Source organism: Melozone crissalis, unplaced genomic scaffold, assembly GCF_028551555.1.
Source record: "Melozone crissalis strain CALT ecotype California unplaced genomic scaffold, PUWL_Pcris_2 ptg000029l_1, whole genome shotgun sequence".
Lineage (NCBI taxonomy): Eukaryota > Metazoa > Chordata > Aves > Passeriformes > Passerellidae > Melozone > Melozone crissalis.
In genome coordinates, this window is record NW_026535807.1 from 17,136,896 (window position 1) to 17,164,785 (window position 27,890).

A 27,890-nucleotide genomic window follows, 5' to 3' on the forward strand; every position below is an offset into this window, starting at 1 on the left:
TTCTGTCTTCCAGACTCCCGAGGAAATACTACACCATCTGCAAAACATCGTGGACTTTGGAAAACATGTGATGAAGCAGTTCTTTGGGGAGAACTATGTTCACCATGGGGTAAATGATTTGTTTTTAAATAAATGGCTTAGGCATTGTAAACACTGAAGTGTTTGGGGGAACACAGAGTGCCAGTGAAAGGAACTAACAGGGTTTGCACACACACAGGAAGCATTTGGGTGCCAACAGGAGCCTGCTCTGTGCTGAGGTGATTGGATTGTATTCAGGGCTTTGGCTGAGGAGAAGTGTGGTCATTGCTCTGCTCTGCAAGAGGTGTGTGTGTGTGAGAGATTTTTAACTGCAAAACAGGGAGAGAAACCTGGTTCGTATAAATTTTTGAGGTTTCTGTGCAGAGGTCACCTTTTCCTTGCTCTGTTCTTCAGGGCAGCCAGACCTTGTTCACTGAACACCAGATCAGTGAAAAAGTTACAGCTGCACCTGGAACTGAGTTGCACATGGTTGGGATGTGCCACATGGGACTTTTCCACTTGTGGAAAGGACAAAGTGGTGCAGGTTCCTTCTCACACATCAAACTTGCACTGAAAATGCTCTTTGCCATGCATTTATTGAAATCAGTGCCTGGGTTTTATAGAGGAGCAGGTGTTCACAGACAGTGAATCAGAGGGAAAGCTGCTGACTGCACACTCCAGTGTGCTTTGTGTAACCCACTGAACTTTGCTGCTCCATTTCAAGATTCCCAAACTGGGTATTAATTTTTGCATTAAAATATTTTCTTTTTTGTTCCCCAATAGGAAATTATTCAACTGCCTTTAGACTTTGTAAGACAGCTCTGTTTGAAAATCCAGCCAGAGAGGCCAGGTAAGTGCCAGGGGTGGGATTAGAAAGGGGCTTCCTCGAGCTGTAAAGCATTTTCCTTTGTTCTAAAGTAAAAAAAGCATCACACAATTGAATATAAGGAAACTTTTTTTAATATTCAGACAATGATAAGTTGAAAATTTGTTGTGGAAAAAATGGATTCTGTTCTGGAGTGAAAAGTAGTATGTGATAGCTCTAAAACAGGCAAAGAGATTGGCCCTGTGGTGTCTTAGGTTCCCAAAAGTTCCTGAGAATGGCCAGAAACTCCTGCTTTAGCAGAACTCCTTGAAGATAAATACAGTTTTAAATCAAAGTACTGTAGCCAAATGCTTTGATTCTTTTCATCCAGGAATAAAAAAAGGAATTAATTTACATATAGTGAGCACAGGTCCACAGTGCCAGGAACCAGTGAGGAAAGTAAATAGTGTCTAATAAAAGTTAAAAAACCAATGATACTCTGGTGGAAGGGAATGATAGACTTTAGTTTTATTTTTCCAAGTTAACCTTTGTGTGCCCACAGCTGCTGGGGATTGCAGTGTGCTTGTGGGGAAGTGTCCAGGTGCTTCACAGCAATGAATCTCACTGTCCATTTTTAGCAGGAATATTTTTTTAAACCTCAAGGATTTTTTTTCAATGTTACTCTTCACATAAGCCTGTGTAACATACAAAAGAGCTTCTCTAATACTTCAGATTTCTGTGTCTTTCTGATTTGGCAAGTGGCTTTCAGCTGTGAAGGTGTGAAGGATGTACTTTTGCTTAAATTTAGAAAAAGAAAACAAACCTCAACATTTTGCTGGAGACAGAAGGCTTCTTGCTCATCCTGGTGAAGCAGTATGGCATGACAGGCTGGTGCCCGAGCCTTTGGTTTCTCAGATTTATTTTTTCTATTGCAGTATATTTTTCAGAGTGGGCATTTTTCTTACAGTGGAAACTGTAACAGGAGCGTGTGTTCTGTGTGTCTGTTTAGTAACAGGTACTTGGAAATCTGGGGCTGTGTGCTCTGGTTAACTTTGAGCTAAAATCTCACAGACCCTTCTGTGTCCCAAAGGATGCACATGGAGAGAGGTTACTCAGAGGATTTTTATGCAGAATGCCTCTTGGGTTTATGATATTGCTGCCAGTTCTCAGATCCTTTTGACTCAGCTGAGGGTTGGTAGGTCATGCATAGTAAGCAGAGGGGAGATCACATCTTTGAATGAGTACACGAATGAGTCACTTCAGCTGTTGTTGGCCAATCCATTTCCTTGCTGTTTCAGACCTCACCTTTCCTGGGCTGAGCTGGGAGCTGGCCATTACCAGCGGCTCTTGGGACAGTTTTGAGGGAACTGAAAGCAGGGTTGATAACGGGGAGGGCAACTTTGTGCAAATGCATAATTGGCTGCAGCTGCTAAAGCCGTGTCCCGTCCTTCCCCGCTCGTTCCCACGCCCCACCTGATGACCGAGCAAACGCCCCGGCGCTGATCTCCTGTTGGTGTTGTTTGTCCCCTGCTGTGGCAGAGTGTCGCTGTGACAAGGACATGGACACGCTGAGCGGGTACGCCATGTGCCTTCCCAACCTGACGCGGCTGCAGCCCTTCCGCTTCGCCGAGCACCGGCCCATCCTGTGCGTCGAGATCAAGGTGTGCGGGCACGGGCCGGGTTTGTGCTCCTGCACCGCGCTCCGGCCGCAGCGGGGCGGGGAGGCGGAGCTCCTGCTTCACTGGGACCCACGGGAGGGAACAGCTCCCTCTCTCTTCCAATTCCCGTCTTTTGAAACCTGGGAAATTCCCAGGTGTTACATACAGGCTTTTCTGTGGGCCACAGCAGTTTGGCATGTCGTTGTTTTTAAAAATAATTCAGTTTTTAAGTGCTGGAATTTTTTATAATTTTAAAATGTTTTCCTTTAACTGGAAAGATTTGCATATTGCCTTTATATTTCTATAGAGATACATTTGTATTTACAATCCTATTTTGTTTGTTTGTTTTAGCCAAAGTGTGGCTTCATTCCCTTTTCCAGCCATGTTTCACAGGAGATAAAGCACAAGGTGTGTCGTTACTGTATGCATCAGCATCTAAAGGTAATTATTAAGTCACCTGCTTCCCTTTGGCTGTAGTGTGCTCTATTTGCTGTTCCAGGCTTGCTTTCCTGTTGAAACTTGCTCAAATCTCTGATATGACTAAAGCTGGTAGGAGGATACATAGCTGAGTCGCTGGGTGTGAATTTATTTAGTGAGAGATGGAACAAGTTCTGTGGGAAGCTGGAAGCAAACAAACACAATCTCAGCCTTTGGGGACTATGAACGCTGGGATTGGGTCAGCTCTGATGTGGAACTTCCTTCCCAGCTCAGCTCCCCAAGTGCATTCTGTGGCTGAGAACAAACAGCACGTAACAGGCACGGAGTTCATGGAGCTGGGCCTGCTGGGACTCTGCAATGCAGTGACTGTGGCTCCCTGGGATTTAATGTGACCCTTTCTGCCTTGTTGTTGGGAAGGATGAAAGTTTGACAAGAAAGTCTCACAGATATGGATGCTTGGCAGAAAGATTTTTAAATGTAGAGTCTGATGAAGGAATAGAGATGGAAGCAAGTTTTGATATAGAAGAAAAGAATTGTTGGATAACCAAGGAGGCAAAGGGTGTGTTAGTTAGAAGGGGTTTTTATGGCTTAGAGCAAAGGATAAACCCACCTCAGACAAGAAGATGTTTTTACCAAGCAGAAGGATAGCACAGGCAAACAAGTCAGCAAATGTTGCAAGTAGAAAAAAGGTCTCAGAATTTTCCACTGCAAGAAAACTGAAAAACAACTTCTAGCTTAAACTGTAACGTACTAACTTTAGTGATTAGTGAACAGTAACATGAATATGGTAATTATAGTAGTTATGACAGGCTATAGATAAAAGTTAAGGTATGGATTGGTTCTACTGTGTGAAGATGCTCAGCAAAGAAAAGTGTCTAATGCATTGGAACCAAAACCAAAAGGTCTCCAGGCCTGGCTGCAGCTGGAGCTGACAGCTGTGGGCACAGCTCTGTCACCCACAAGCCTGGACTGCTGTAACCTCTTGGATACAATAAACTGCATTTTGGATGGAATAAACTGCATTTTGGACACAATAAACTGCATTTTGGAGAGCCCCTGGGTCCCACATCTCTCATTCAGGCTCTTACACCTTGTGAATGCAGTTTGAGTGACTTGAGTTAAAAATTACTGGGAAACACCCACAGTGGTCCTGAATTTTGTGTTCAAAGTGGTTTAAAAGTCCTGACCTCTGAAGGCAGGATGTCAGTGGCACAGAGCTGGCTGTTGAAATGGGGGGCAGCTGTTCCAGGCAGGGAGGGTAACAGCAGTGCTCTGCCTTTCCCACAGGTAGCCAATGGAAAATGGAAGCGACCGAGTAAATATTGCCCGTTGGATCTCTTCTCAGGGTAAGGATTCTGTAATTTTGCCCCCCTCCCCCCCCCCCCCCCCCCCCAAAAAAAAATCTGCATTACAGATTTCTTGCTTGGGTTACTTTGCCTTTCACTGAGGTGTTATGGGTGATCAATGCTGGCTTGTCTGGACCTTTACAGTGATTATATAATCTGCTATTTCCCCTTTACACCTATCTCAGCAATCAGAGCTGCCTTTTGCAGCATAACATTTCACCCAAGAGCTGTTTAGTGTACTCAGATCTGAAGTTCAGTTTGCCTTTGCCATGACCTCAGTGTGAGTAATGTGTTCAGTGCATGTGCTCATGCCAGGTGTGAACATCCAAAGGCTGTGATGAAACATTCTTGGCTTTGTTTTCCCTAGAAATAAACAAAGAATGCACTTTGCTTTGAAGAGCTTATTACAGGAGGCACAGAACAACCTGAAAATATTTAAGGTAAAGTTAAATGTTCTCTGCTTGCTTTTTTTGCCTCGGATTTTAAACAATTTGACTTGAGCATCTCAGCAGTCAAGATCTTCTTACAAACCTACCTAGTCTGACCATCACTGTTCCCATCAAGAGAAGGAAATGGGGAAGTTCTTAGTTAGATTTCAGATGAGGACAGAAAAATAATAATAACCCAGAATTCACAGACTCAGAATATGGGATTGTCCAAGTCCAACTCCTGGCCCTGCACAGACACCCCAGCAATCCCACTCTGTGGCTGACAGCATTTCCCAAATGCTCCTGAAGCTCTGGCAGCCTTGGGGCTGTGACCATTCCCTGGGGAATGAATTAGTGGGAAGGAATCACTGAGGAGCAATTAACAGAAAAGGACTCTTAAGGTGACCAAAGTTTTAAAACATTATGTACTGCTTCTGGAAGAAGGAAATGGAGAACTTGGCATGCTGTTGCAAATACTTTGTTGTAGATTCCTGTTAGAGCACTGATGCAAGCCTCACTGAGGAAGGAAAAGTGGCACTCCATGACACTCACATAGGAAAAATATGAAGCAGTAACTGATGATTTGTGGAGATTTTCAGATTATTTATAGGAAACAAGATTACTTCAATTTATTTCCAATATTAAATCAACTATTTGAATTACTTAAACTTCTATGAGCTGCCCTCTTTTTGTACTAGTAAGTAGCTATCACATCTTTTCTGTCCCCTTTCACAGCCTTCCCTTTGCTGGTCTGGGCTGGTGAAAAAGGGAGTTTCACACGGTGCTTCTTCACTGCTGACATGATTCAGGAAGAAGTGATAGGAAAATGTGCCAAGCATCACTCACCTGTATTGTTCTGATTCCTCACAGGCCATTGAGTTGGGAAAGTAGCACTTGATTTAAACAGTTTTGGTTTTCATTCAGAGGTTGTTACTGCAGGTTCTGATTAGACTTAAGAGGAGATTAAGATCCCAAATCTTTAGGAGATTGGGAATGTTGTGTGTCTGTGTGCAGATTGTTAAGGTAATAACACTTTCCTAGGCTTAAAATATTAGACCTGATGCTCTGAATAGCTCAGTATGAATAACCTGACTTCCTGATGTGCCTAAAAGCTTCTTTTTTCTCCCTGTTGCAGAATGGGGAGCTAATTTATGGCTGTAAGGATGACCAGGACTGTGTGTGTGACTGGAATGAACTTGCTCGGCACCTCAAGCCTTTCTTTTTCCCGTGCAACGGGCTGGCCAGCGGCCCCCAGTGCACCAGGAGCGTGGTGAAGGAGCTGATCCACGTCATCACCATGGCCCTGCTGAGCAGCACCGACTCCTGCAGGGCAGGGGACATGAAAACAGTTCCCATCTCACAGGGGAGGAGCTACTGTGAAGCAAGTGCTTTTAATAAGGAGCTAGTAAGGAATGGTAAGGGATAGTGGTGTAAAAACTGTCCAGCATTTACTGTTGGTGCAATCCCAGGGTGGTGAGGGCTGGAAGGGAACTGCCCAGGCCACCCAGTGCAGCCCCTGCCGTGGGCAGGAACACTTCCCACCAGAGCAGCTTTCTCAGAGCCCTGCCTGATGTAACCGTTCAGATCTTTGCCTCTTAGTTATAAATACTGATATGAGAATGGAAACAGGGGAATTCTGGTGGCATTTAAGAGTTCTGAGCTGTGTAGCTGCCAGATAATTGTTGTTAAAATAATGTGACATTGTACTGAACACTTACAGCACTGTATCTAATAATATTAACAAATAAATAAAAATAAATTCAGGAGGTGGTACAGCAAAAAGGGAAGAAAACAGCAGTTTGAGCTGATAACAATCATAGGTATTCCAAATGAGTGAGGAATTTTCATGTTGTATGTGATGAAGTTGGGCTGCTTTGGCTGGTTTATTACAACACCTGTACTTTGCCTTTCTCTGCTCCTCCTGTCAACCCTCACCAGGGCACAGCTCATGGTTCTTTTCTTCAGCTGCTCTTCTCCTGGTGAAGAGAGGTCTGAATACCAGAGGGAAGAGGAATGGGAAGTGAGAGCAGGAAAATTGTTAATTATGTTAATTCCTCAGTGCATAAGTTCTGTAAAACTCTAATTATTCAAAATGCTGCCAGTTGTCCTAATTATACAAAAAGCAAATTTCTTTCTCTGCTTTTGAGGAAGACCTTTTTCACTGCCCATGGTTTGTTGTAGTGCTGGAGGAGGAGCTGTCCTAGAGAAATTACAGCAAATACAATTCATTACACTGAGGAAAGACCCCAGAGCTGAAATGCTAAATACTGTCAGCAGTTGATACTGTTCAAAGTGCATTTGTGATGGCTTCAAACTCAGATGAGAAATTTCTCTTGTGGACTCAGAATGAGTAGATTGCAGTGGGTGTGGGTGTGTTTTGGTGTTTGTTTTTTTAGGTAGTTTGTAGAGTTTCAGGTGTTTTCAGTCCCAGATGAGCTGTGTAAATGTGCAGGTCAGCAGCTGCACCTTGCACTTTTGTTTGGAAACTGAAGTGTTTTGAGGTTTCCCCCTACCTGTGACTGGACAAAAAAGTATTTGGACTTTTAAACAAGCACATGTAATGGTAAATTGAAGTTAAGGCTTGTGTCTGCCTTATTTTAAAATGCATTTTCTTCTAGGTAAACATAAGTTGGAAAGCTCTGGTTTACCGAGGGGTTGTCTCCTTTATAAAACCCTTCAGGCTCAGATGCTTGACATGCTGGATATTGAAGGACTCTATCCTTTGTACAGTAGAGTTGAGCAGTACTTGGAGGAATTTCCTGAGGAGAGGTAAGACTTGGTGGCTTTTCTTTGCAGTCCTGAGTAACCAGGACTCAGGCAGGATTGGCTCTGTGCACACTCTGTTCTGCTGTACCTTCCTTCATGGCACTGCATGTTCTGAATTTCTACCTGAACTTCCAGCTCATGTTGGTCACTTTGGCCTGAATTTTAAAGTACTGATTATGGAAAGTTCACAACAGGCTGAGAGAGGAGAACACTCTCTCAGTACTGGGGGTTGTGTATTTGCAGAAAGGTGCAGTGGAAGGGGTGGGTTCTCCTGTCCTCAGTACCTGCAGAGCTGGGAGTGTCTGCAGGGATAATGATGTTCTGAATGATGGATGCAAGCTGCTGTGGTTTTTTCTCAAATAAGATTTATCAGTGTAATTATAATTGCTGCAAGCAGCCTCCACTGGGCTGCTGTTCCTCTCCTGTGCTCACACGAGGGCACTCTGGCTTCACTCAGGAGCTGCTGCTGCAGAGCAGAGCACTGGGAAATGTGTTCCTGGCTCTGTGGGGGTTTGTGTGGGACAGACTGCCCTGGGAGGGTTCAGCTGCTCAGCAGGGCCTCAGCTGTTCAAAGGGGGAAGGAGGGGCCCAGGACACCCCCATTAGCACATGGTGTTGGAGCAGGGGCTGTCAGATATGCCTCTACCCCAGTTTATACTTCTTACATACAAAATAATATACATATAAAAATAGATATCAATATATTATATATTTCTCATATATGTATTTTCAGCAAGGCTTCTGGAGCTCCTGCAGACTGCTACAAATTTTGAAACTTACCCAATTTTTTTACAAAAACCCCATAATTTTGCAGTGGCAGAGATGGCAGTGGATTAAGAATGATTCATGTTTCTAAAACCCCACTCTACCCAGATCCTAAGCAGCAGCAAATCTTGAGTGAATTGAGAATAGCAGGGACTGTTGTGATGTTGGCTGGCAGTGGGTTAATACTTGGATCTGTTTATCAGTGTCATTGTTGGGCTGCTCTAATCTGGGCTGCTGAGGAAAGCTCACACTGAAAACCAGCACATCATTTTGGCTGTCTGTAAATCTTCTTTTAACATTTATTTAGAAGTACATTGCAGATAGATGGACCTTACAATGAGGCGTTCTATGAGAAGCTGCTGGACCTTTCCCTGGAAGATGATGGGACAGTGGCATTTGCATTAACAAAGGTACTTCTCAACCTCTGACATTTTTTGGTCTGTCAGTGTTAATTAACTTCTGTCTCACTGAAAGGGCTGGATAAGGGATGGAGGCAGCACTGCTGGTTTGTTGGGGTCTGTGCAGTTAAAGTGCTTCATTGCAGTTAAAGGGTTCATCTTTATAGCAGAAGCAGTTAAAAACAAACTTGTAGCACCAGTTCCTGAGAGAAAAATAAAACTGTTTATTTACTTTTTAAACTGAGGAAGCATTTGCAGGAACTGGTGCTGTTTGGCCTTTAGGAGCATGATCTGCAGGAAATAAACCTGACTGTTATACAGGATGCTGCAAAAGCACCTGCTCCTGCCAACCTTCTGTTCCAGAGGGAATTTCCTGCTCTTAAAGTGCCAACATACCAAGACAGGGAGTGCAGTGCTGCTTTTTGTAAGGAACAGGATGCTTTACTCAGGAAAACAGCAATCTAAGAGAAAATGTGTGTTATTTCTGTTGTACAGGTGCAGCAGTACAGAATAGCAATGACTGCTAAAGACTGCTCCATCATGATTGCCCTTTCCCCCTGCCTGCAAGATGAATGGTAAGAGCTGCCTGTACCTGCTTTGGAATGGCTCCAGTTGTTTAGAAATGGGGATGTTTGTACTGCTCAGGCAATTCAATCACTTCAGAAAAGTGTGGGATGTGTGTGGGGGGTGGTGTGTCCAAATATTTGGCTGTGAGCATTTTAGTATAGTTCTGATTTAAGACATTTATGACCAATGTCTCTTTCTAAAGAGTTTTTAAGTTGATCAAAAGGATCAAAGTTTTGTATTTATTCCCTTCTTAAACTTTGAATTGACTGTTCATAGTAGCTCTGGATGGTTTTAACTAGGTACAGTTTTTCTGCCTTGGTGTTCTCATAGGAGAGATTTTTCAAGCTGAGTTGCCTTTAATGGCCTAGATAGAACAAAACCAAGGCAATAATCAAGAGGTGACAGCTTTGGCTGTCAGGCAGGAGGCTTTGCCACAATACTGCCCCTTTTGGTTTGTGTCAGCACTGCTAATCTGTTCTTCAGCAGGGGGCTTTGCTTCAGCAGAGCCCTTTTATTTTTAGAGAATGCTGTTTTCTGCATTTGTCCTGCAGTTCTCCAGAGCAGTGTTAGTGATGGACATGACTTGTGCAATGGCTGACTTCAGAACTGCTCCATCCCTCAGCAGGCTTGGACAGCACACTGAATGTTTTATTACCTTGAGCCTCAGAAGGAGTTGCAATCCCTTTTCTGCTTTTGCTGTTAATGAGGCTGTTGCTTTGTATGCACCACCTAGAAACAGCTTAGATTTGCTAAATACAGTAAATGAGAGCAATGTTTGCCTTCAGCTGTGTGGGAGCTGAAAGGAAAATGAAGAGGTGCCAGCAAGGTCCATCAGGACTGGTAAAGCTGGAGTTTCCTAAGTGCTACATTAGCTGCAGTTTATTTTCTTGGGCTCCCACAAAAGTTCTAAGATAAACATTAGAGTCACTTCTGTAAAGGGACACATAAATTACAAGTACTGGTTTCAGTGACTCAGATGTGGTTTTATTTTCCAGCTCTGAGCAAAGACCTGTGGTACTGACATCCAAATCCAGATTCACCTTCTCTGTTTCTGTGCTGGACCTGGACCTGAAGCCCTATGAAAGCATCCCCCACCAGTACAAACTCGATGGAGAAATAGTCAATTATTACCTGAAAAATGTACAGGCCAAAGAGGACCCAGTTATGTCCAACCTCTTCAAGGAGAATGAAGACTGCACATTAGTTCTCCATAAAGTGTAACCGTTCCCTTAAGGTTATTTTTATTCAAACACATGAGAAAGTGAAAGATTATTGGAATACAGTTATGGTGATTTTTTTTCCCCCTTTTCTGTTGTGTTCAGTGCATTTTTCAGCTGTGAATGTTTTTGCTTTATGAAATGATTTCTAATGGGTAATGCCTTCTCAGAGAGCTGGGATAGCACTAAGCCACATGTTTGCTAGATAACCTTAATGAATGTATTTAATGTGACAGAACAGGTAATGTGCCATACCTTGGAACTAGAGGACAGATCAAATTAATATGGAAAGTCTACTTCCTTAGAATTGAAAGAGCACAGAATGAAAGGTTTCCTCAAGTATTGCACTAACATAGAAAGCCTAATTACTAACAAGAGAATTACCTTGGAGCCTGTGCTTTGAGTGTCCCTCATCCCCACTAAAGGAGGGAATGCTCTGGCACAACCTGTACAACACTTTAGCATTAATCCACTGGAAATGCAGCCATGCAGAGGCTGCTCTGGAACTGCCCTGGCACTGCAGAACATTTCAGTACTAATGCATGCACTAGGAGCACCAGGCTGCCTCCAGGAGCTGTGTGATCACCTTGTATCGACCTAAAGCTTCTGAAACAAAGTGCAAAGGGTTAAGGTAAGCAACCTTGAGTTTTACATGATAGTTGGGCTTAACTCACCTGCCATGCTGGTTTTTATTGTCTCTCTACATGATATGCTGCTATTGGAGGTGAAACCACAGCTTGCTCTTGCCTGATTTAAATTGAGCTCTAAGAAGAATATGTTCTGAGTTTTACAGGTCATTTCAGGTCCTTCAGGTTGTGTCAAACATTGGCACTATTACACTGATGCCCCACACACTGCCTAGCCTGAGCAGCTGCTTTTAGGCTCCTTTGCTGGAGTGACACAGGAAAAAGGTGACAGAACCCCATTTTCTTCCCTGCAGTGGGTCAGTCTTGTGCCAGGGTGAGCAGATGAGCAGTGCTCTGTGCAGCTCAAGGCTGGGGAGCTGCTGCAGCAAAGCCATCCTTGGGGCAGATCCTGAGCTGGAACTGAAGGGTAGGTCCAAACCTGAGCGTGCAATGATAAAATCTGCAGCTCTGTTTTCCTCAAGGATCACAGCCCCAGTGAACAACTCTTACCTGGACACAACCTGTGCTTACCAGTAATGGTGTTCAGGGTCCTAAAAACAGATTTATGTTGGGATCCAACTGTAACCTTTGAATTGTTCCACTTTACCTGAAATTCAAAAATAGGATCCCCTGGACCTTGGCACAACTCAAGGAAGAAAAGTGGAACACAGAGCCACCACTGTCCCTGTGCCAGAGAGCTGAGCTGGCAGTGCTGGCACCCAGTGCCAGGAGCCCTTCTGGGGCAGGGCCTGAGCTGTGAGACTCCAGCAGTGCAATGAGCAGGAATAACCCCTTCTTCCCAAAGGAAACCTGGAGGAGGAGAGCTCCTTACAAATCCAGAAAGCCTCCAGCTATTAGAAAGAGGAGGAAGGAAGGACCCTGCACAGCTGGGAAGTTTCCAGGTTTTTGTGCTGTAACTTTACACACAATTCATATGCAAACAGCAGTGTCTGTGCTGAGCAAACAGTTTCATTTTCAGGTGAGGAGGAGGGAGCTAAAGATGAACTGAAGGTTACACAAACCTGGCTCAACCAGTTCCATGGCAGTGGAGAAGCAGGAAGGAATTTTGCCTGAGTACTGGATTCCAAACTTGAAATGATCCTGCCCTATCTGACAAGATAGAGCTGCCATTCATCCAAGCCCCATCTCTGGTGTTGATCTGGTCTGTCAGTTCCTCCTAACCTACTAGAACAGTGGGACACCATTTCAGTGATCAAATAGTGGATGATTACATTTATGGGATTAGAAACACACTGTTGCTTTAGTTCAGACTTCACCTCTTTCCCCACTGCTGCATGGGGTGGGTGGTTGTGCTCCAGCAGCTCTGGCCTTGGAAAGGAGGGCCCAGAGCTGCTGGGTTTGGGCTCTTGTTCCAGAAACTGTTCCTCCCCACCTGAGAAGTTCCTGACTTCAGTCACATCACTCTGGCTGGGTGCAGTGCTAGTGCAGAGCAGGAACTCCTGCAAACACTCAGAGTTCCCAGATGGGCTCATGGCACTTCTGATGGACGTGAAGGGAGAGGCATTTGTCTGATCTGTTTTATTTCTTCAGGGGTGAATGTGTGAGAGGTGATGCTTTGGTAATGTGTTGTCAGGATTTCCTCCTGCAATCAGAGATGCAAAGGAAGGGCTGCAGGGGGCAGGGGGTGACTGGCTCACCTGTTCCCAGGGCTGGCATGGGCCCCTCTGGGTTAGATTAATGCTGTCTCAACACACATTGTGGAACAAAGTTACTTCATACAGTTACCTTCAGGTTTTTTAGCATTGTATGTCTTTGAAATCTTCAAATTGTCTTCTTCCACCCTAATTTAATGAGAAAGCTGTTTAACTCTTTGTTCTAGGAGTCTCTTACTGTTCTTTTGTCATTTTAAAATCACTGTACTTTTACAGAGCTGTGAAATGAATTGGATTTTTATGGACTTGATTTTGACAGTGCATGATCTTTTAACAATTTCCAGGTATCTAGAAAATGTTAAGAAGATAAACCACTCTGGTACATTAATGATTCAGAAAGATAAATTTATAATGAAATCACTCTGTACATGTAACTATTTTATTTGGCATTTTTGTATTTAAATGGCTGTATTTATTTTATGTCATGACAATTTATATATAACGTGCCATAATTGTACAGATAGCATGTTTTATGAGTATGGTTTCTAAATGGAAAGTAACTTAATGTTTATATTCAATAAAATTACAGACCGTGTAACACAATATCTTAATTAAAGCTACTTTTGAAATTGCTACCTGGTGTAAGCAGTGCTGGCCCTCACTGTCCTGAGCCCAGCACTCGGATCAGGTTCTCCACGGCCGCCTCGATGCCGAGGAGCCGGAGCGCGCTGCGGAAGCTGCCGGGGATGCTCCCCACGCTCCTCATGCTCTGCTGCAGCACTGCAGGACAAACACAGCACGGCAGGTTATGGCAGACAGGCTTTGTGAGCCCCTGCAGATTGCACAGGAGGTGAACTGTGCTGAATTGGGGTGGGTTTGTGTGGCTGGGCTCTGGCAGCTGGAGTTCCATGGCCAAATCCAGGGCCTGGCACTTCAGGGACAGTCTCTGAAGTGATTTGGATTACCTTGCTCTGGTACTTTGGGCAGCAGGTCCAGGACAGGTGTAGTGGTCCCTTCTTCATCAAGATGGATCTTCCAGACGATCACCAGTTCAAACCTGTAGCAGGTGCACAGCAAGGGCAGCTCAGGTTAACCAGGTGCTGCTTTGAGGCTCCTTCAAAGCCAAAAGTGCAGCAGTCACGGGGCTCAGCCTTGTGCTCTGCAACAAAATCCACCTCACATAATGCCACAAACCATCTCTGGATTTGGGAAGCAGGAACACATCAATGCAATTGACAAGGAAAGGCTCTGGCTACGTCCAGATTTGCACAGGGCAGTAAAAGTGAGAGGAAAGCAAAGGAGAGAGAGCACTGAGTGTCCCCTAGCTCTACCCCTCATGTAATATCTACACTCAGAGCAGGTGCTGAGAACAGGAAACTTGTTTCAGAAGTGCTGGCATAAATGGTGATGTGCTGGGTTTGGAATAAGGGCTACCCTGCTATTCATGGCCTTGTTAGCCTAATGGCAGGTAGACATCTGTCCAAGGCCTACATTTCTGCACTTCTTTGCTTTTAATTAAAAAGAAAATAAAGCTGAACAACATCATTACTTCTTCAGGATAGTGTTGGTTGTGCAAGGCCAGCCATGATTCCCAGCTGTCACAGTGGGATGGGATCCCTGCACCATCCCAAGGGAATGGTGAGGCAGGAGCTGAGTCCAGAACAGCACCCACAGCAGAGCTGCTGCTTTACAGCTCCCTTTGTTCCCTCCAACCCTCACCTCCCTTACTGGAGGAAAGGCTTTCCCAATCCAAAGCTGTCTGCACAGTGAGTCACTGTGAGGAGCAAGGTCCCTTTCTCAACCCATCATGACTCTAAGAGTTTCCTTCCAATGTGATTTGTCAGCCTTTTGCCACTTCATTTTTACAAATCCTTTGGGAATTTGTGCACAGCTTGTTCTGGGATTTGGCAAACAAATTTCTATGCCAGTCTGGTTTCTACCAAGCCACTGAAATGACTTTTACATCGCTGTGTTTCATGACTGTGGGTGAGAGGGAATGAGGGTAATGGGACTGGCACCTGGCACTAGAGGAGAAACTGTAAAATAAAGCAAGTTCTACCCTATGTGGGATAGTTTAAGAACAATTCATTCCTGCACCCCCAAGTTAAAGCATTTAGTTTTAAAGGGCAAGTTTGGCTGAATGAAGCAGCATCATCTATTAGGGTTTGTTTGCTAATTCTACACACAAACAAAATGAAGGGAGCTGTGCCTTATCTCCATGTAAATGAAAGCCTGTTAAAGCAAGGTGTAACAGGAGAAGGGAATGGTCTGATCCTGTCACAAAGTAGTTACTTCTCATGACACTGACACTGATAGTTAGACCATTTAACTGTAAGGATTTTTTTCCCCTGCTGAAAATCCCAAATGAATATCTCTCATGGGGAGGCCAAATAAATCCCATGTACCTGGTAGTTAATAATTCCTTATCTAACTGATTCCCTTCTAAAACAATGGAAAAGTGGAGCCACAGCTGCTTTGCTTCCATTGCACAGTAAATGCTCTTTTCCTTCTGTTCTTGAATGCCAAGACACCAAGGCAATGGTGAGGAACTGGGCTTTGCTGGGATGGGATGGGATCCCTGCACCTCCTGCCACAGCTACAGCACAAGGCTGCTGCCCTGCCTGTGCAGTCCCTCACCTGTGTAAATACAGAAATGCATTTATGGGCTTACCCAGGAATTTTGGGGTTCCTTAGAATTATAAAATCTCCCAGCAGTCCTTCTGGAAGCGTCACAATGTCAGGATACTTGGCCTGTGAACAAAAAAGTTCAATTGATTAATAAAAATCACAGCAGATAAGGTGGTTCCTACCCAGTCACAGAGGATTGCACTAAGTTAAGAGTAACAATATTCATTCTCTGAAATTCTGACCTGTTGGTTTCTTTTTTTTTTAAAGATCCTTACATAAAACCCAGGAAATCGTGAAAGAAAATGTTTATTTTAACTAAATTTGTTAATTGGATTTAATAACAGTTTATAATACATCACCATGTCACCCCCTGCCTCTGTGAGTGATGACAGGTCACTGGTATACTCTGCTTTGAGATGGATACCAAACTTTGAAAGAGTAATTGAGCCAATGAAATACCAAAATAACCAATGTTAGCAACAAATGGGACAACAGCAACATGATCAAACATAAAAGTACTGGCCCCTATTAAAATTCCATGTTTCTGGGAATTATTTTCAGTTACTACAATGTGCAAAGGTTGATGGTTGCTCCATTACTTTGTTAGTCCATCTCATGTGTTCCACATGTCTTGTGAAAGCCCCAGAAGTTCAGAGCTCTTTCAAAAGCACTCCCAGCTCTGCATGGGTGCTGCAGGTGCCTGGCTGATGAGGTACCCAGAGAATGGGGCATGCCCAGACCCCCAGCACCAAGGAACAGCACCCTGCAGGGTCTGCTGCTGGAAAAGGAAGCAGAACGGAGCCACAGACTGCAGGGCTGTGCTGTTGTCCTGCCTCGTGTGCTGGACACAAAGCTGTGTTCCAAACCTTGCAGTTTATAAAGTGTGAAAAGTCTCAGCCTGAATCATTGCACAGAGCTCCCAGCACAAGCAGCAGCTCTTATGGAAAGGAAGCAGGAGAGCTCAGCTTGGAGCAGCACTGGAGAAAATGAGTTTGGTTTTATGGGATTACGCCTCATCTGGCAGAGCAAAATTGCTACCAGATGTGACCTTGCTCTGGTTTAGGAATTTCTGACAAACTGAAGGGGGCTGTGCAGGATGCCAAATGACATACAGCACATGGAATTTGCTCATTTTCATTTCTGCCCAGGATCCAGTACTGTATTGACTGTGGGGATAACAACCATGGTCTATGCTGGGAACTCAGACACCGAAGGGAGGACACTGAGCAGGGCAGTTCCAGGGTCAGAAGTGTGGCTGATCAAGGGTCACTCAGCCAGCACAGCAGGGATCCTCTTCCAGCTTTACTCCCTGTTATCAAATTAAGCCCATTTGATAACAAAACAACTTTTCCAGGCTTTCCTCCTCAATAACGCAAGCCTGATTTCCACCATGAGCCTCTCCTTGCCTGGTGTCAGAGGCCTGGGAGGATCCAGGGATCCTTTAGCTCCAAGCTGTAGATACTGGAAATGCAGGATTAGCTTCTACCTGGGACTCAGCTTGTGCATCCCTCATTGACAAGGGATCTGAGTATCCCATAGCTGAACACCGAGTCACACTTCACCCACCCACACCCAGACATTGGCAACCAGCACAGAAAACAGAGCAGAGGAACCACATAAGAGCTACAATGGCCAAAGCAAAATTAAATCCTTCCAGGGCTGTCTCAGGAGTTCCTGTGCAGCTGACACATTCCCCCAAAGCTTGGGGGGGAATATTTATGTTCTATAGAGGCCAGAGGCAACTCAAGGAAAGCGCAGTGCATGATTTTCTGTGGCAGAGCTTCCCTGTACCTGGGAGAGGGAGCTCAGTGTGTTCTGCACACAGCCAGGGCCGTTCTGTGCCTTCCCTCAGTGCCGGGGTTCTGGCAACCAACCTGAACGCTGTAGAAGCCAATCCTGTGCGAAATTCACAGCATTTGGGATAAAATCCAGCTTTTCAGTGGGAAAGGTCATATTTTAGCTATCCACAAAACACACAAAAAGCCAAACCACAAATACCTACATGCCTGTTTGCTGTAACCCAGCCCTGGCAGTGGTGAGGCAGCCCCAGATCCGTGCGAGGATCCCGCTGCCATTCCCACCTTCCACCAACACCCACGGGGGCAGGAGCAAAGCACCACACCCAGCTCCAAGCAGCACCTCAAACACTGACAGCTCCAGGAATGAACTCTGGGAAATGCAGTCACACAATCTGCCTCTAACTCCACACAGAAAATACTGAGTACAGGCTCTGGATACCACAGATAAAAATGTGGGGATCTGAGCAGCCAGGCACAGGGTGGGCATGGGCAGATCCCCAATCCCAAACACTCCCTGGGTATCACATCACCACCTCTTCTTCTCTGCTGAGCAACTTTCCAAGTTTTCCTTGAGGAAAAGAAAAGCTGAGCAATAAAACCAGAGTAACAGAATGAGCTGAGCCACTGAAAGGTCTCTTGGGAAAGTCAGGAGCTCCTGAGGGACCTCGTAAACCAGGGAAAGAGATCCCATCAAAGATGTGATAGCAGATGGGAAGGATCAGCTCAACTGCATCAAGCAAAACCTGACTTTCATCAAGAAATATCTTTCCTCAGATGACTCTTAAATGTCAGCTTATGATCAAAACCAAAAGTCCAAGCTATTATTATTCCTAGACGGAAATTGCTTTTCCAGCTCCTCCAGGAGTCCAAGCAGGGAATCTTATGGGAACTTTTGTCTCAAACCACAAAGGGACCGTGGTGATGGAATGCACAGCTTTGCCCTGCTCCCATGACAGATTTTACACACACACCAAGACATCCCAGGGAATACACTTGCAGCAGCTATTTCTCAACAACATTCTGCAGCTGCACTGCAATTTTCTGCACACAAAATCTCTGCTAAGGAAAATGTCATAAATGCGTTCAGCTTAAAAGCTGTAGCTACAAATACAAAGCAAAACTGGCAAGAGAGATGCCAGATAAAAGCAGATAAATTGCTTCTGTCCCACTTAGCAAGAAAACACACAACTGCTCCCAGCTGGACCAACAGCTCCCTTTTACTGGTAATTCTGAACTTGCTGTTCTGGCAGGAGGATGTATATAAAGAGTTACGGTATCAGAGTTCCTCTATAGAGAGAAACAATTTCTAAACCTGCCCAGGAGGCTCTGACTGGGCTCTGATTTGGGTGATTTCTCTGTATGGTTTGCTCAGCTAAGGCCACGTTATCACCCCCTGAAATCACACAAGACTGGGAGCACCAAGACTTGAAATCCCAACACAGCCATAACACCAGCAATTTTTAAATGAATTTCACTGATGCAATAAAGGCACATTTAAAAAGTGGAAATTTCTTACTTTGTGCAAGTAAAGGAACTGTAACCAAGAACCCTTCAACTAAATTACACCCCATAGAAACATTGTATGGATTGGACTGGATTGATGAAGCTTCACCACTCGTAATTAAGTCTCAGAATAAATACAGCTCCCCTCTTCCCATCTTGAGGGAAAGTTCCTCAAGCAAACCAGTCCTGTTGGTGATCCCTGAGCTGCCAACCACCCAAACCTCCGGCGCCGGCGGAACCAAGGACGAGACGGGCACGAGGGCAAAGTGGTTTTGTCCAAAATGATAAAGTGTTTTTGTCCAAAATGATAAAGTGGCTTTGTCTAAAATGATAAAGTGGTTTTGTCCCCGTGGCAGTCCCAGCCCACCCCCATCCTCAGCCAGGCTCAGCCCTCTGCTTTTAAAACTAAAATCACAAGTGACACGACCAGCATGCAAGTCTCACTTTTTAGAAGAGGAAAGGAGAATTCTGGGAGCAGATTTGAGGGCCTATAAAGAAGGTCTGACAATGGCAGGTAGTGACAGGAGAGCAGGGAAGTGCATCCCCCTACCAAAGGGCAGGGATAGATGGGGCATTGGGAAGGAATCATTCCCTGTGAGGGTGGGGAGCCCCTGGCACAGGGTGCCCAGAGCAGCTGTGGCTTCCTGGCAGTGCCCAAGGCCAGGCTGGATGGGGTTGGAGCACCCTGGGACAGTGGGATGAGAGGATCTTTAAAGGTCCCTTCCAACCCCAGCCATCCTGGGATTCTATAATAACAGTCTGAATGCCACCCTGGACAGGGCAAATCTGTGCAAACATTGACCAGAATCTCTCCCAGGTTCAGGACACGTCTGGCTCCCTCCTGCAGCACAGACACAGCTGGTTGGTTACTGGGATAAAAACTGCTCTGCACCCCTCTGGTTCAGACCTGCCCAGATCTGTGATTTGAGTCCTTGGTCCCTTTGCCAAGATCCAATCTTGCAGCTGCCTCCTGTAGACCAGCCCTGCACAGGTACCTGAAAGCACTGAGCAGCAGCCCCAAATCTAGGGTGATAAAACACAAACAAATCCACGTCCCCACAGGGACTGGAGGGTTTTCTCAAAATCTCAGAGGTGAAGGATGGGTCCTGGTGTGAAAATAAAACATTGCTCAGTTCTGTTTCAGTCTCTGTGCAATATTGCATAGGGAAATGGAAGATATCAGCAATTAGGAATCAATCAGATAATCCACATAAACAGTAACACATCTGAAATCATACAAATTACCAAGCACTACAACACTGAACTGTCAATTCAGAGTCTGCAACAGCTGATAAACCTTAAAAGAACAGAAAAGTGGAGAATTCATGTCACACTAGGGCCTGTGCTCATTGCCAGTGAAATCCCTCTGCTTTGTCCTTTCCTTTCCTTTCTTCTTGATTACAGCCTCTTTTTTTTGGCCCCTGCTCTATTTCCATTGCCATTTATTTTCCTCCTTCCATATTTCCATAACATTATTATTTTTCATGCTTGAATCCCCTGAGTTTACATGATTCAGTTTGTCACTATGCTCACAATGTGACCAATAATTTTCCATAATTTTTGTATTTTTCCTAATTGGATCTAGGCTGTAGGTCTACAGAAGAGCCAACCCAGCATAACCAAGGCCTGAGTACACAAAATTCTGTGTCTCATTTCCTTTCAATATCACTTTGTCATATGGCAACCATGTGTTTATCTGCAACTTAATTACAGCAGACTGGGAATAAATTAGAATACATACTGGAGGTTTATTTTTGTGAGGAAAAATAGAATTAAATGAACATGAAACCTCAGGAAGAACAGGAAGGGGTAGATAATAAACAGAGAACACAGAGGCTGCAGATGCTTTTTTTTCCACTTTTTTTCTTGCTGGGCAAGAGACAAATCTTCTCTCCAGTATTTCTCTTTAAAATTGTTGAGGTAAAAGATCTCCACTAGTTTATGAACATTTTAAGCCCTACGTTTTTCCAGCTTAAAATTCTTGGGCTTTTTTGGCATTTTATTTAAATTTTAAAATACACTGAGCTGGCAGTGGAGGCAGGGCCTGGCCCAGCTCCAAGCCCAGGGCACAGGAACTCCTTGGGATGCTGTGAGAGGGCACTGACCCTGCCCCAGGACATTTATTTTGGGGGGAATACCCAGAAAACCAGCAGAGCTCAGCAGCTCTGTTCTTCCTCCACAACTTCACTGACATATCAGTTTTCATTCTGTTTTCATTCTGTTTATTTTGAGTTCCCTGCCCTCCCTCTGCAGCTAGGTATAATTAAATATTTTTAATGATAAACTTCATGAACAGCACCATTTGGAAGTAGCAGAGATGTCAAATTTAGCAAGAGATGATGAGCAGCCAAGGACAATACAGAGATGAAAAATTATGGAAGGAAAAAAGATGTCATATTGCAGAGCAGCATGAAGCATCAACAATTTGTGAAGGAAGAATTGTAAGCCAAATTTTCAGTAATCTGAAGGAAGTAGACTGCAGGAAAGGCATTTTTAGGAGACAAATTAAGCCAAGTTTGTGTTTTCTTCCATTACAACAGAAGCGAGATACCTCACAGATCTTTATTTTTTTTTTCTGTATAAAAATTGCTGCAAGATTCCCTGTAAGCCTTTTTGAAGTTTCAATAAAAGGATCCAGAATTGCATAAAGCAACTTGGATTTGAAATACCACACAAAAGTTGATTATCAAATGTGGCCCAACTTGCTTTTGTAGTTTACATTATCAAGCTCACCCAGAGAGCACAATTTAAACATCAGCTAAATAAAAGCATCTGAATTTAGTTAATGACTTGGCTCTAACACTGTGTTAGTTTTTTCCCAAGTAGGCAGATTAATTTAAAAAATAAACCATAGGATATAATGAAGAACATCTAGTTCATCTAAATTAGCTCAAGGTTAGACATTTACTTTTAAAAAAGTGTGATTAAAGAAAGCTTTTAGACAAGGTACTCAGCTTATGTTCATCATTTAGTGTTGTGGTTTTTTAATCTTTCTTGAAGGTCTCAAGAGTTATTTGCTTCTGTGTGGGCAAATTTATCTTACCTGGTAAAGAGAGACACGTCCACAGACCCGCCTGGAACATCCAAAATACCAATTTCATTTCTCACCAGGAGCTCTAAACTGATTGAGAGGTCAGTCTATCACTCAGAGCAAACTGTCCCACAGCAGAGGGGGTTTGGCCAAAGTCTGCCTGTGCTGTCCTGTTGGTGTTAAGGAGCAGCCCTGCCTTGCACACAGGAGGAACCTGGGCTGGCACAACACAACCCCAACCCCTGTGGGACTGGCACTCCAGTAAAGCTGAGCTCCAGCTGCAGCTCCACCTGGATTTGCTCCCAGTGAGGAACAGCAGAGTCCACAGCACTGCTCCTCCTGAATGTGCACAACAATCACCCACCAGCTCCTGAAAATCAGATTTTACTTTTACATACACAGCTCTGTCCATGTGCATCCTCCTTTCACAAATACCTCTGCAGTATTTCTATTGTTCTTCCTGAGCTTTACAAAAAGGTTTAACACCTGCATTAGGTAAAAAGTGAAGCTTTACCTATAAATCTATATTTCCTATAAAACACATATTGCAGACACACTGAAATCCTTCCCACAAGACATCCATACTCTTTTAATGGTTCTACAAAACATTACATTTTGGACAGACTCCACAGACATTTGCCACCCAGTAGCTTTCATTTGCCTGGTTATTTACAATTCTCAGCTGCTTATGTGAAAATAAATATGAACATGCAGTGCTAAAGTGCCTGTTGCTACCAACAAGGGCAGGAACGGGTCCAGCTGAAAAGCCCTTGGAAGCTTTGAACCCACTGAATTCTTTTCATGTCATACCCAAACACAGCCCTCCAGATTCGCTGTCAACAACACATTTCAGATTTCCAAACACATCCTTAGCACAAACAAGAGGGACACAGGAAATATTCTTGAGAAGACACAAACATCTGCAAGAAGAGATTCACCAATTTATAATTATTGTATGTGTGAGAGCGTTAAGTTGTCAATCCACTGCTGAATAACAAGCTTGCAAAATTGGTCATCTATCCTCAAACTTTGATCTACTCAATCAATTCCATAAGAAAGCCACAAAACCTCCCCAAAAAACCAAAACAGAAGCAAAAATAAGGAATACTGAAAACCTGTAGCACTGTATGTATGCAAACTTTGTTATACTTTTGACCAAATCTCTCACAACAAATTGGAGAGATTTGGTCAAAAATACAACAAAGTCTGCACACATACAGGGCTACAGGTTTTCAGTGTTCCTTATTTTGACTCAAGTATTTGTGTAGAAACGAATTTAGGGCAGGGAGAATTCTTTAGTGTATCCAGAAGGAGAAATCAGAGGCAGCTGCCCGGCAAAAACATTTCCTTATGCTCCACCTTATTTGGTTTACAAAGGCCAAGGCTGCACTGCCCAGGAATGTTGTGTGATGCATGTGGATAAATATTTGTTTCATTGCTTAGGTACTGCAGCAACACAAAGAGCACTCACTGACAACACCAGTGCAGCTGCCAGTGCATTTCATTCACTCTCAATGCAAACTTCAGGCATTTCATAATTTGAATTTCAATTGCTGGCCTTGCAGAAACATTTCAAAAGTGTTGGTAACAATATGTTTTGTTCTGGTAGAGGCCCAGTTGAGAGGAAAGCTGTTAATATTAAAACTTTCTCTTTTTCCCTTTTCAGCTTCCCAAGCAATCAGTTCAGTTCTGTTGTGTTTTTAAAGCTCGAAGGAAGTAAAGAGACCCAAACATTCCTGTGTGCAAACGTGGTGAATGTTTCAAGTTTTCCTTGTGTACAAAGCAGGAGCTTGGTCCTAGAAGCTGAGGAATATTGCCTGCTGCAGCCTGGATCCTGGAGCACCAACCTTTCCCAGCCTTTCACACAGACACATCTGAGGAAGGAGCCCTCAACCCTCTCAAGTAAAAACAGTTCAAGAAAAAGGAAATTAAAGCAACAGACAGAAGGAAGATTTCCATTCCCAGAATTTAAACATGGAGCTACCCCCAGCTCATGTAAAAAACAAGGCTGTAACACTCAGTCTCCATTCCCAAAGCCAGGCCCAGTCCCACAGCAGGAACTAAAAGGGATATCCAGACAATCCCATGGAAAACTCGAGAAGAAAGGCAAGCATCATAACATTTAAAATTGAGTTCTGGATTACTTCAATATTCATTTTTCCATTGTAGAAAGACCTCTGGATGACTCTTCCCAAACACACTGAGCTCTAACATTTGAGGCCTCCAGCATATTCTTCACCTTTGGCTTTTCCTATTTCCCCCCTCCCTGTTTTGGACTCAGCTCCTGCATTAACATTTCTTGCAGCTGCCCCTGCCAGTGCAGAAGTAGCACTGTCTAGACTATGCACATATTTGTGCCTCCTAAAACCTCTTAAAATAATTCCAATTGTAGCTGCACAGCTCCTAAACCTCCAAAATCACATTTCTGATCTCTAGCATATTCCTATGAATTCAGAATTATTGTCTAACTGTTCAATCCTTATTAACTCACAGATCTTTCCTGCTAATTCCCATGAGACAAAAATACCATAACATTCAGTTCCCCAAGTACTTGCTGGGAATGGACCTCATAAAATGTCCCAGCTCACAGAAACAAAATCAGTTTATTCCACCTTGGACAATTCACATTGTGTAATAGAAGCAAAGGCCATGAAATACAGAAAAAATAGCAAATAAATTATAGAAAAGTACAATATCCAGGGCTGGGACTCACAGGGATCATTGATATCAAAGCCTGTGCAAGCATTTCCACAGGGATTGTCCAAGAGGGAAGCTGGGATTGTCTTGGTACAACAGGAATTACAAGGGAACCCAGCTCTGCCCCCAGCCCCAAACTTCTCCTCATCCTGTATCACGAAAACAAAACTCAGTGTTTCAGAAATAACTCTACTTGTTCTCCAGCCATCTGATTATTCCCCCAGTTTCCAAAGGAAAGGGAACACACAGCATTTAATGTGAAGAACAGAGAGAAATCATAATAAAAATGATTGGCAAAGTCTGTCTGATCCTGGGAAAAAACCAAACCACACCAATGTTCTCCTTCAACAAGACATGTTTATAAACCATACCCAGAGCCATCCAGAAAAACAGAACCTGCTCAGAGGCCTTTTTTGTTTGTTTTTAACATTTCCCTCCTGGAAGATGACACAGGGGAAACTGTGCTAGAGTGTCAGGAGATAAATAACTCCTGTTTGTTTGGAGTGGCCAAAGTTTGGCCACAAATGCCCATCAGACCATAAAGAAAACATAATTAATCCCTTAATGGGTGTTTTCAACTTGCAGTCAATTCTGAATTTTGTGCACTCTGGAATTATAAATCTCCAGAAAGGTGATAATCAGAAATACCAATATGGTATTAATAGTTACATTCAAAAATTAGATATCTGTACAGACACATACACAAATGTATTCTGCCATTCGGTCCCTCCAGACTCTCACTGCAGAACTGCTGTACAAATAATTTTTGTCATTGTCCACCAATTCACCCAAACAAACCATTTGATGCTACTGTTTGTAATGGGAAAAACATGATTCAACAGGCAAAGACAACTAATTTTTAAATCTAAAAGGAAACCACAGCAAACTTTGTTATTGTCCTCAAAGTGTCTTCTTGTCCCAGCTGCCAACAAATCCTTCGTTTTGACTAAAATGCTTCAAAATATTTGTGTCCTCAGTTTACATCTCCTTCCTGAGACAGTCTCTCAGTGGACAGGCATCCTGTTACTAATTCCTGCTTAAATTTAAAACCAAGGGGAAAACATCTGAGGCCCCAAACAACAGGGATATCAGCAGCAAGTCACAGGAACCCAGCCTTGTATCCCCATTGACATTTCAAACCACCAGTTTTATCTGTAAGATCAAGCTCAATTTTCACATGTCAGTTCTGATACAGTCTGAGATGGAAATAGTGCACAAGAGAAGCTTAAAAAAAGATGCATTCACTTTTTAGAGAAGTACACAGTGTTTTATATGGAAATGGAAAGTGCAACCAAGCACCAGGAAGAAAATGGAAACCAGCTGAGAATGGCTAACAAATAGAGAAAGACCACTAAAATAATTACATACTTTTATTTTCTATAATTAATATATTTAAATGCAGACTTTTCTCGATTTAATTTTTTTCAGTATTTCCTATATATAAATGACATATTTCTAGAGAGAGTTATTTAAAACAGAATTTTCTCTCTGTTCACTATAGCCCAATCTTTATTTAAGAGAAGCACTGTCCCTGTGCTCTGGTGGGATGTAGTTGCCTTTTGAAGAAATGGAACTGGGTATGAGAAGTAACAATATCAATGAAAACCTACAGGAGGCTTATGGCTCATGCTGGAAACTGAACAACTGCTGCAAAACACAATTATTTCAGAAAACAGTTGGAAACCTCCAAGTTCTATTGATGAGTAACAATGCTCATTACTGGCACAGGAGGGAACCAAGCCCAGGCTGAGCTCTTTGTGCTGTTTCAGACACACAGAGGATGTGCTGAGTTCAGTATTTTGGAAAAACATGAGTCAGCACATAGCTGAAATAGAACTACCCAACACACAGGGAAGTGTCACCATTTGAACCCCAAAAAAGAAGTGATGTTATTTGACAGAAAGGCAGGAGGACAGGGGAAAGCTTCCATGTTTCCTTCTAATGGGGTTTAAAGCTGTATTTATTCAGGGTAGGTGGGCACCTTGCTTTGGACCACCACAGGGAACAGCTCCAGGTAATGAAATAATAAAGATTCCACCACATTTTTTCACTAATGCACACAGAGACAATATGTAAAAGCTTAAATTTCAGGTAGCTCTGAAGAAAGGCTTTACAAATCACTTCATCTGCCTGGTCACTGGCATTTCAGATACAATGTGAGAAAAGCATATCACAAATTAAAACTGATGCTGTGGGATTGAACAGGAACCTAACCAAGAGACAATGAGTTGTGGCAATAATTAGTGCCCTCAGAAAGTTGTTCTAATGAATATTAATATTCTGCAATTAGGATTCAGTTACAGTTGAAAATTAAGCTTTTAAAAATGTAAATACCTCCCAGCCACACACATCTCCCATTGCAAATTTAGGTTTATTCCCACCTAATGATGTACATGCTTTTTGCAATGTATTGCTAATATTTGTAAATATGTGAAGGAAATCTGTGTTTAATATCTCAAGGTTTACCAGCAGTATTTCATCTTTTCCTATATTTTTTTCCATAAGGATATTTGTGACCACAGATTGCAGAAGGAATGCAGTAACTGGTACAGGTTTCAGAGATGCACTGTGCTGCCAATCCCAAATTCCCCATCTCATGTTTTGTGCTGACTTTAACAGTTAGAACATTTTTTCCCCATTGCTACTTTTTTCCAACTATAAACTTGTGTGTTTGATGTTAAAAAGAGTAAACCACATAAGTAATTGCAAAGTTTAAGATTCTGTCTTTGTCTCTGATCAAAACCAGGCAGCAACCTGCATGGGTTCAACATGACAACTAAGAGTAAAGCAATTTAAAAATGTAATTACTTTCTTATATTTCATTGGCAGGTTAAAAAACTGCTGCAGTAATTTTCAGTTGTCTCTTTTTATTCCAATTCTTGAACAAAGCAGAAATAACCTCACATTCCTGAATGTGGATGTGTTTTTTTGACTCATAGAAATGATATTATGATCAATGTTTTAATTAAATAACAGATCCAACTTCAACACAGCCCTTCTGTAAATAACACAGCAAGCCAGAAGGCATAAGTAAAATATCTAGTCATGATATAATGTGAGAGAAAGCTGTTAAAAATAAGGATGACTGTGGAACATCTAAATCTATAGAATGTACTTTTGGTGCCAGGTGAGAGATGGTAACAGGTACAAAGGACTGGGGTTCCCACCAAGGAAATGGAGATTTCGCAAGCATATAAAATTATCAGAGGTCAGCATATGGCTACTGCTCACCTATGGCACCAAGAGGGAGATAACACAAAGGGTTTCAGGACAGAGATAAGAAAAGGAAAATCGTGTATAGGCAGGTGGCCACTGGCCTGTAGTGCCCCATACCAGGCTGTAACATGCAAAGGCAGAATATTGCAGAGTTAAGAAGGAAGGATGGGGAGTATCAGTTATCCTTTGATGCTCAAAAAAAGAGGATAGGACAACAAGATTATAATTATTAAATAAAGGTATAAGTCTGCAAAATGGAGTCAGTAGGGAAGCTGGGAACCTTGGCTGAGTATTTTGAAATGGCTGAGAAAAGAGCCTATGAGGGTGAAAGGGGAGGAAAGGGAATAAAGGAATAGAAGGTAAAGCAAATC

General features: G+C 43.2%; 2 protein-coding genes across 2 annotated transcripts in view; one reads left to right on the forward strand and one right to left on the reverse strand.

Annotated features, from left to right (window-relative positions):
- Positions 1-13,248, forward strand: part of IPPK (inositol-pentakisphosphate 2-kinase) — a 30,064-nt gene extending 16,816 nt beyond the window's left edge. The window contains exons 3-13 of the mRNA XM_054280708.1: positions 14-109; positions 802-868; positions 2,363-2,484; positions 2,833-2,922; positions 4,207-4,265; positions 4,633-4,705; positions 5,829-6,108; positions 7,312-7,462; positions 8,532-8,634; positions 9,118-9,197; positions 10,185-13,248. Of these exons, the coding sequence (XP_054136683.1) occupies positions 14-109; positions 802-868; positions 2,363-2,484; positions 2,833-2,922; positions 4,207-4,265; positions 4,633-4,705; positions 5,829-6,108; positions 7,312-7,462; positions 8,532-8,634; positions 9,118-9,197; positions 10,185-10,410 (1,347 nt within the window). The 3' untranslated portion in view covers positions 10,411-13,248. The remainder of the gene's footprint in view (positions 1-13; positions 110-801; positions 869-2,362; positions 2,485-2,832; positions 2,923-4,206; positions 4,266-4,632; positions 4,706-5,828; positions 6,109-7,311; positions 7,463-8,531; positions 8,635-9,117; positions 9,198-10,184) is intronic.
- Positions 13,063-27,890, reverse strand: part of CENPP (centromere protein P) — a 112,400-nt gene continuing 97,572 nt past the window's right edge. The window contains exons 6-8 of the mRNA XM_054280713.1: positions 15,317-15,396; positions 13,611-13,702; positions 13,063-13,425 (exon numbers count right to left, since the gene is read on the reverse strand). Of these exons, the coding sequence (XP_054136688.1) occupies positions 13,304-13,425; positions 13,611-13,702; positions 15,317-15,396 (294 nt within the window). The 3' untranslated portion in view covers positions 13,063-13,303. The remainder of the gene's footprint in view (positions 13,426-13,610; positions 13,703-15,316; positions 15,397-27,890) is intronic.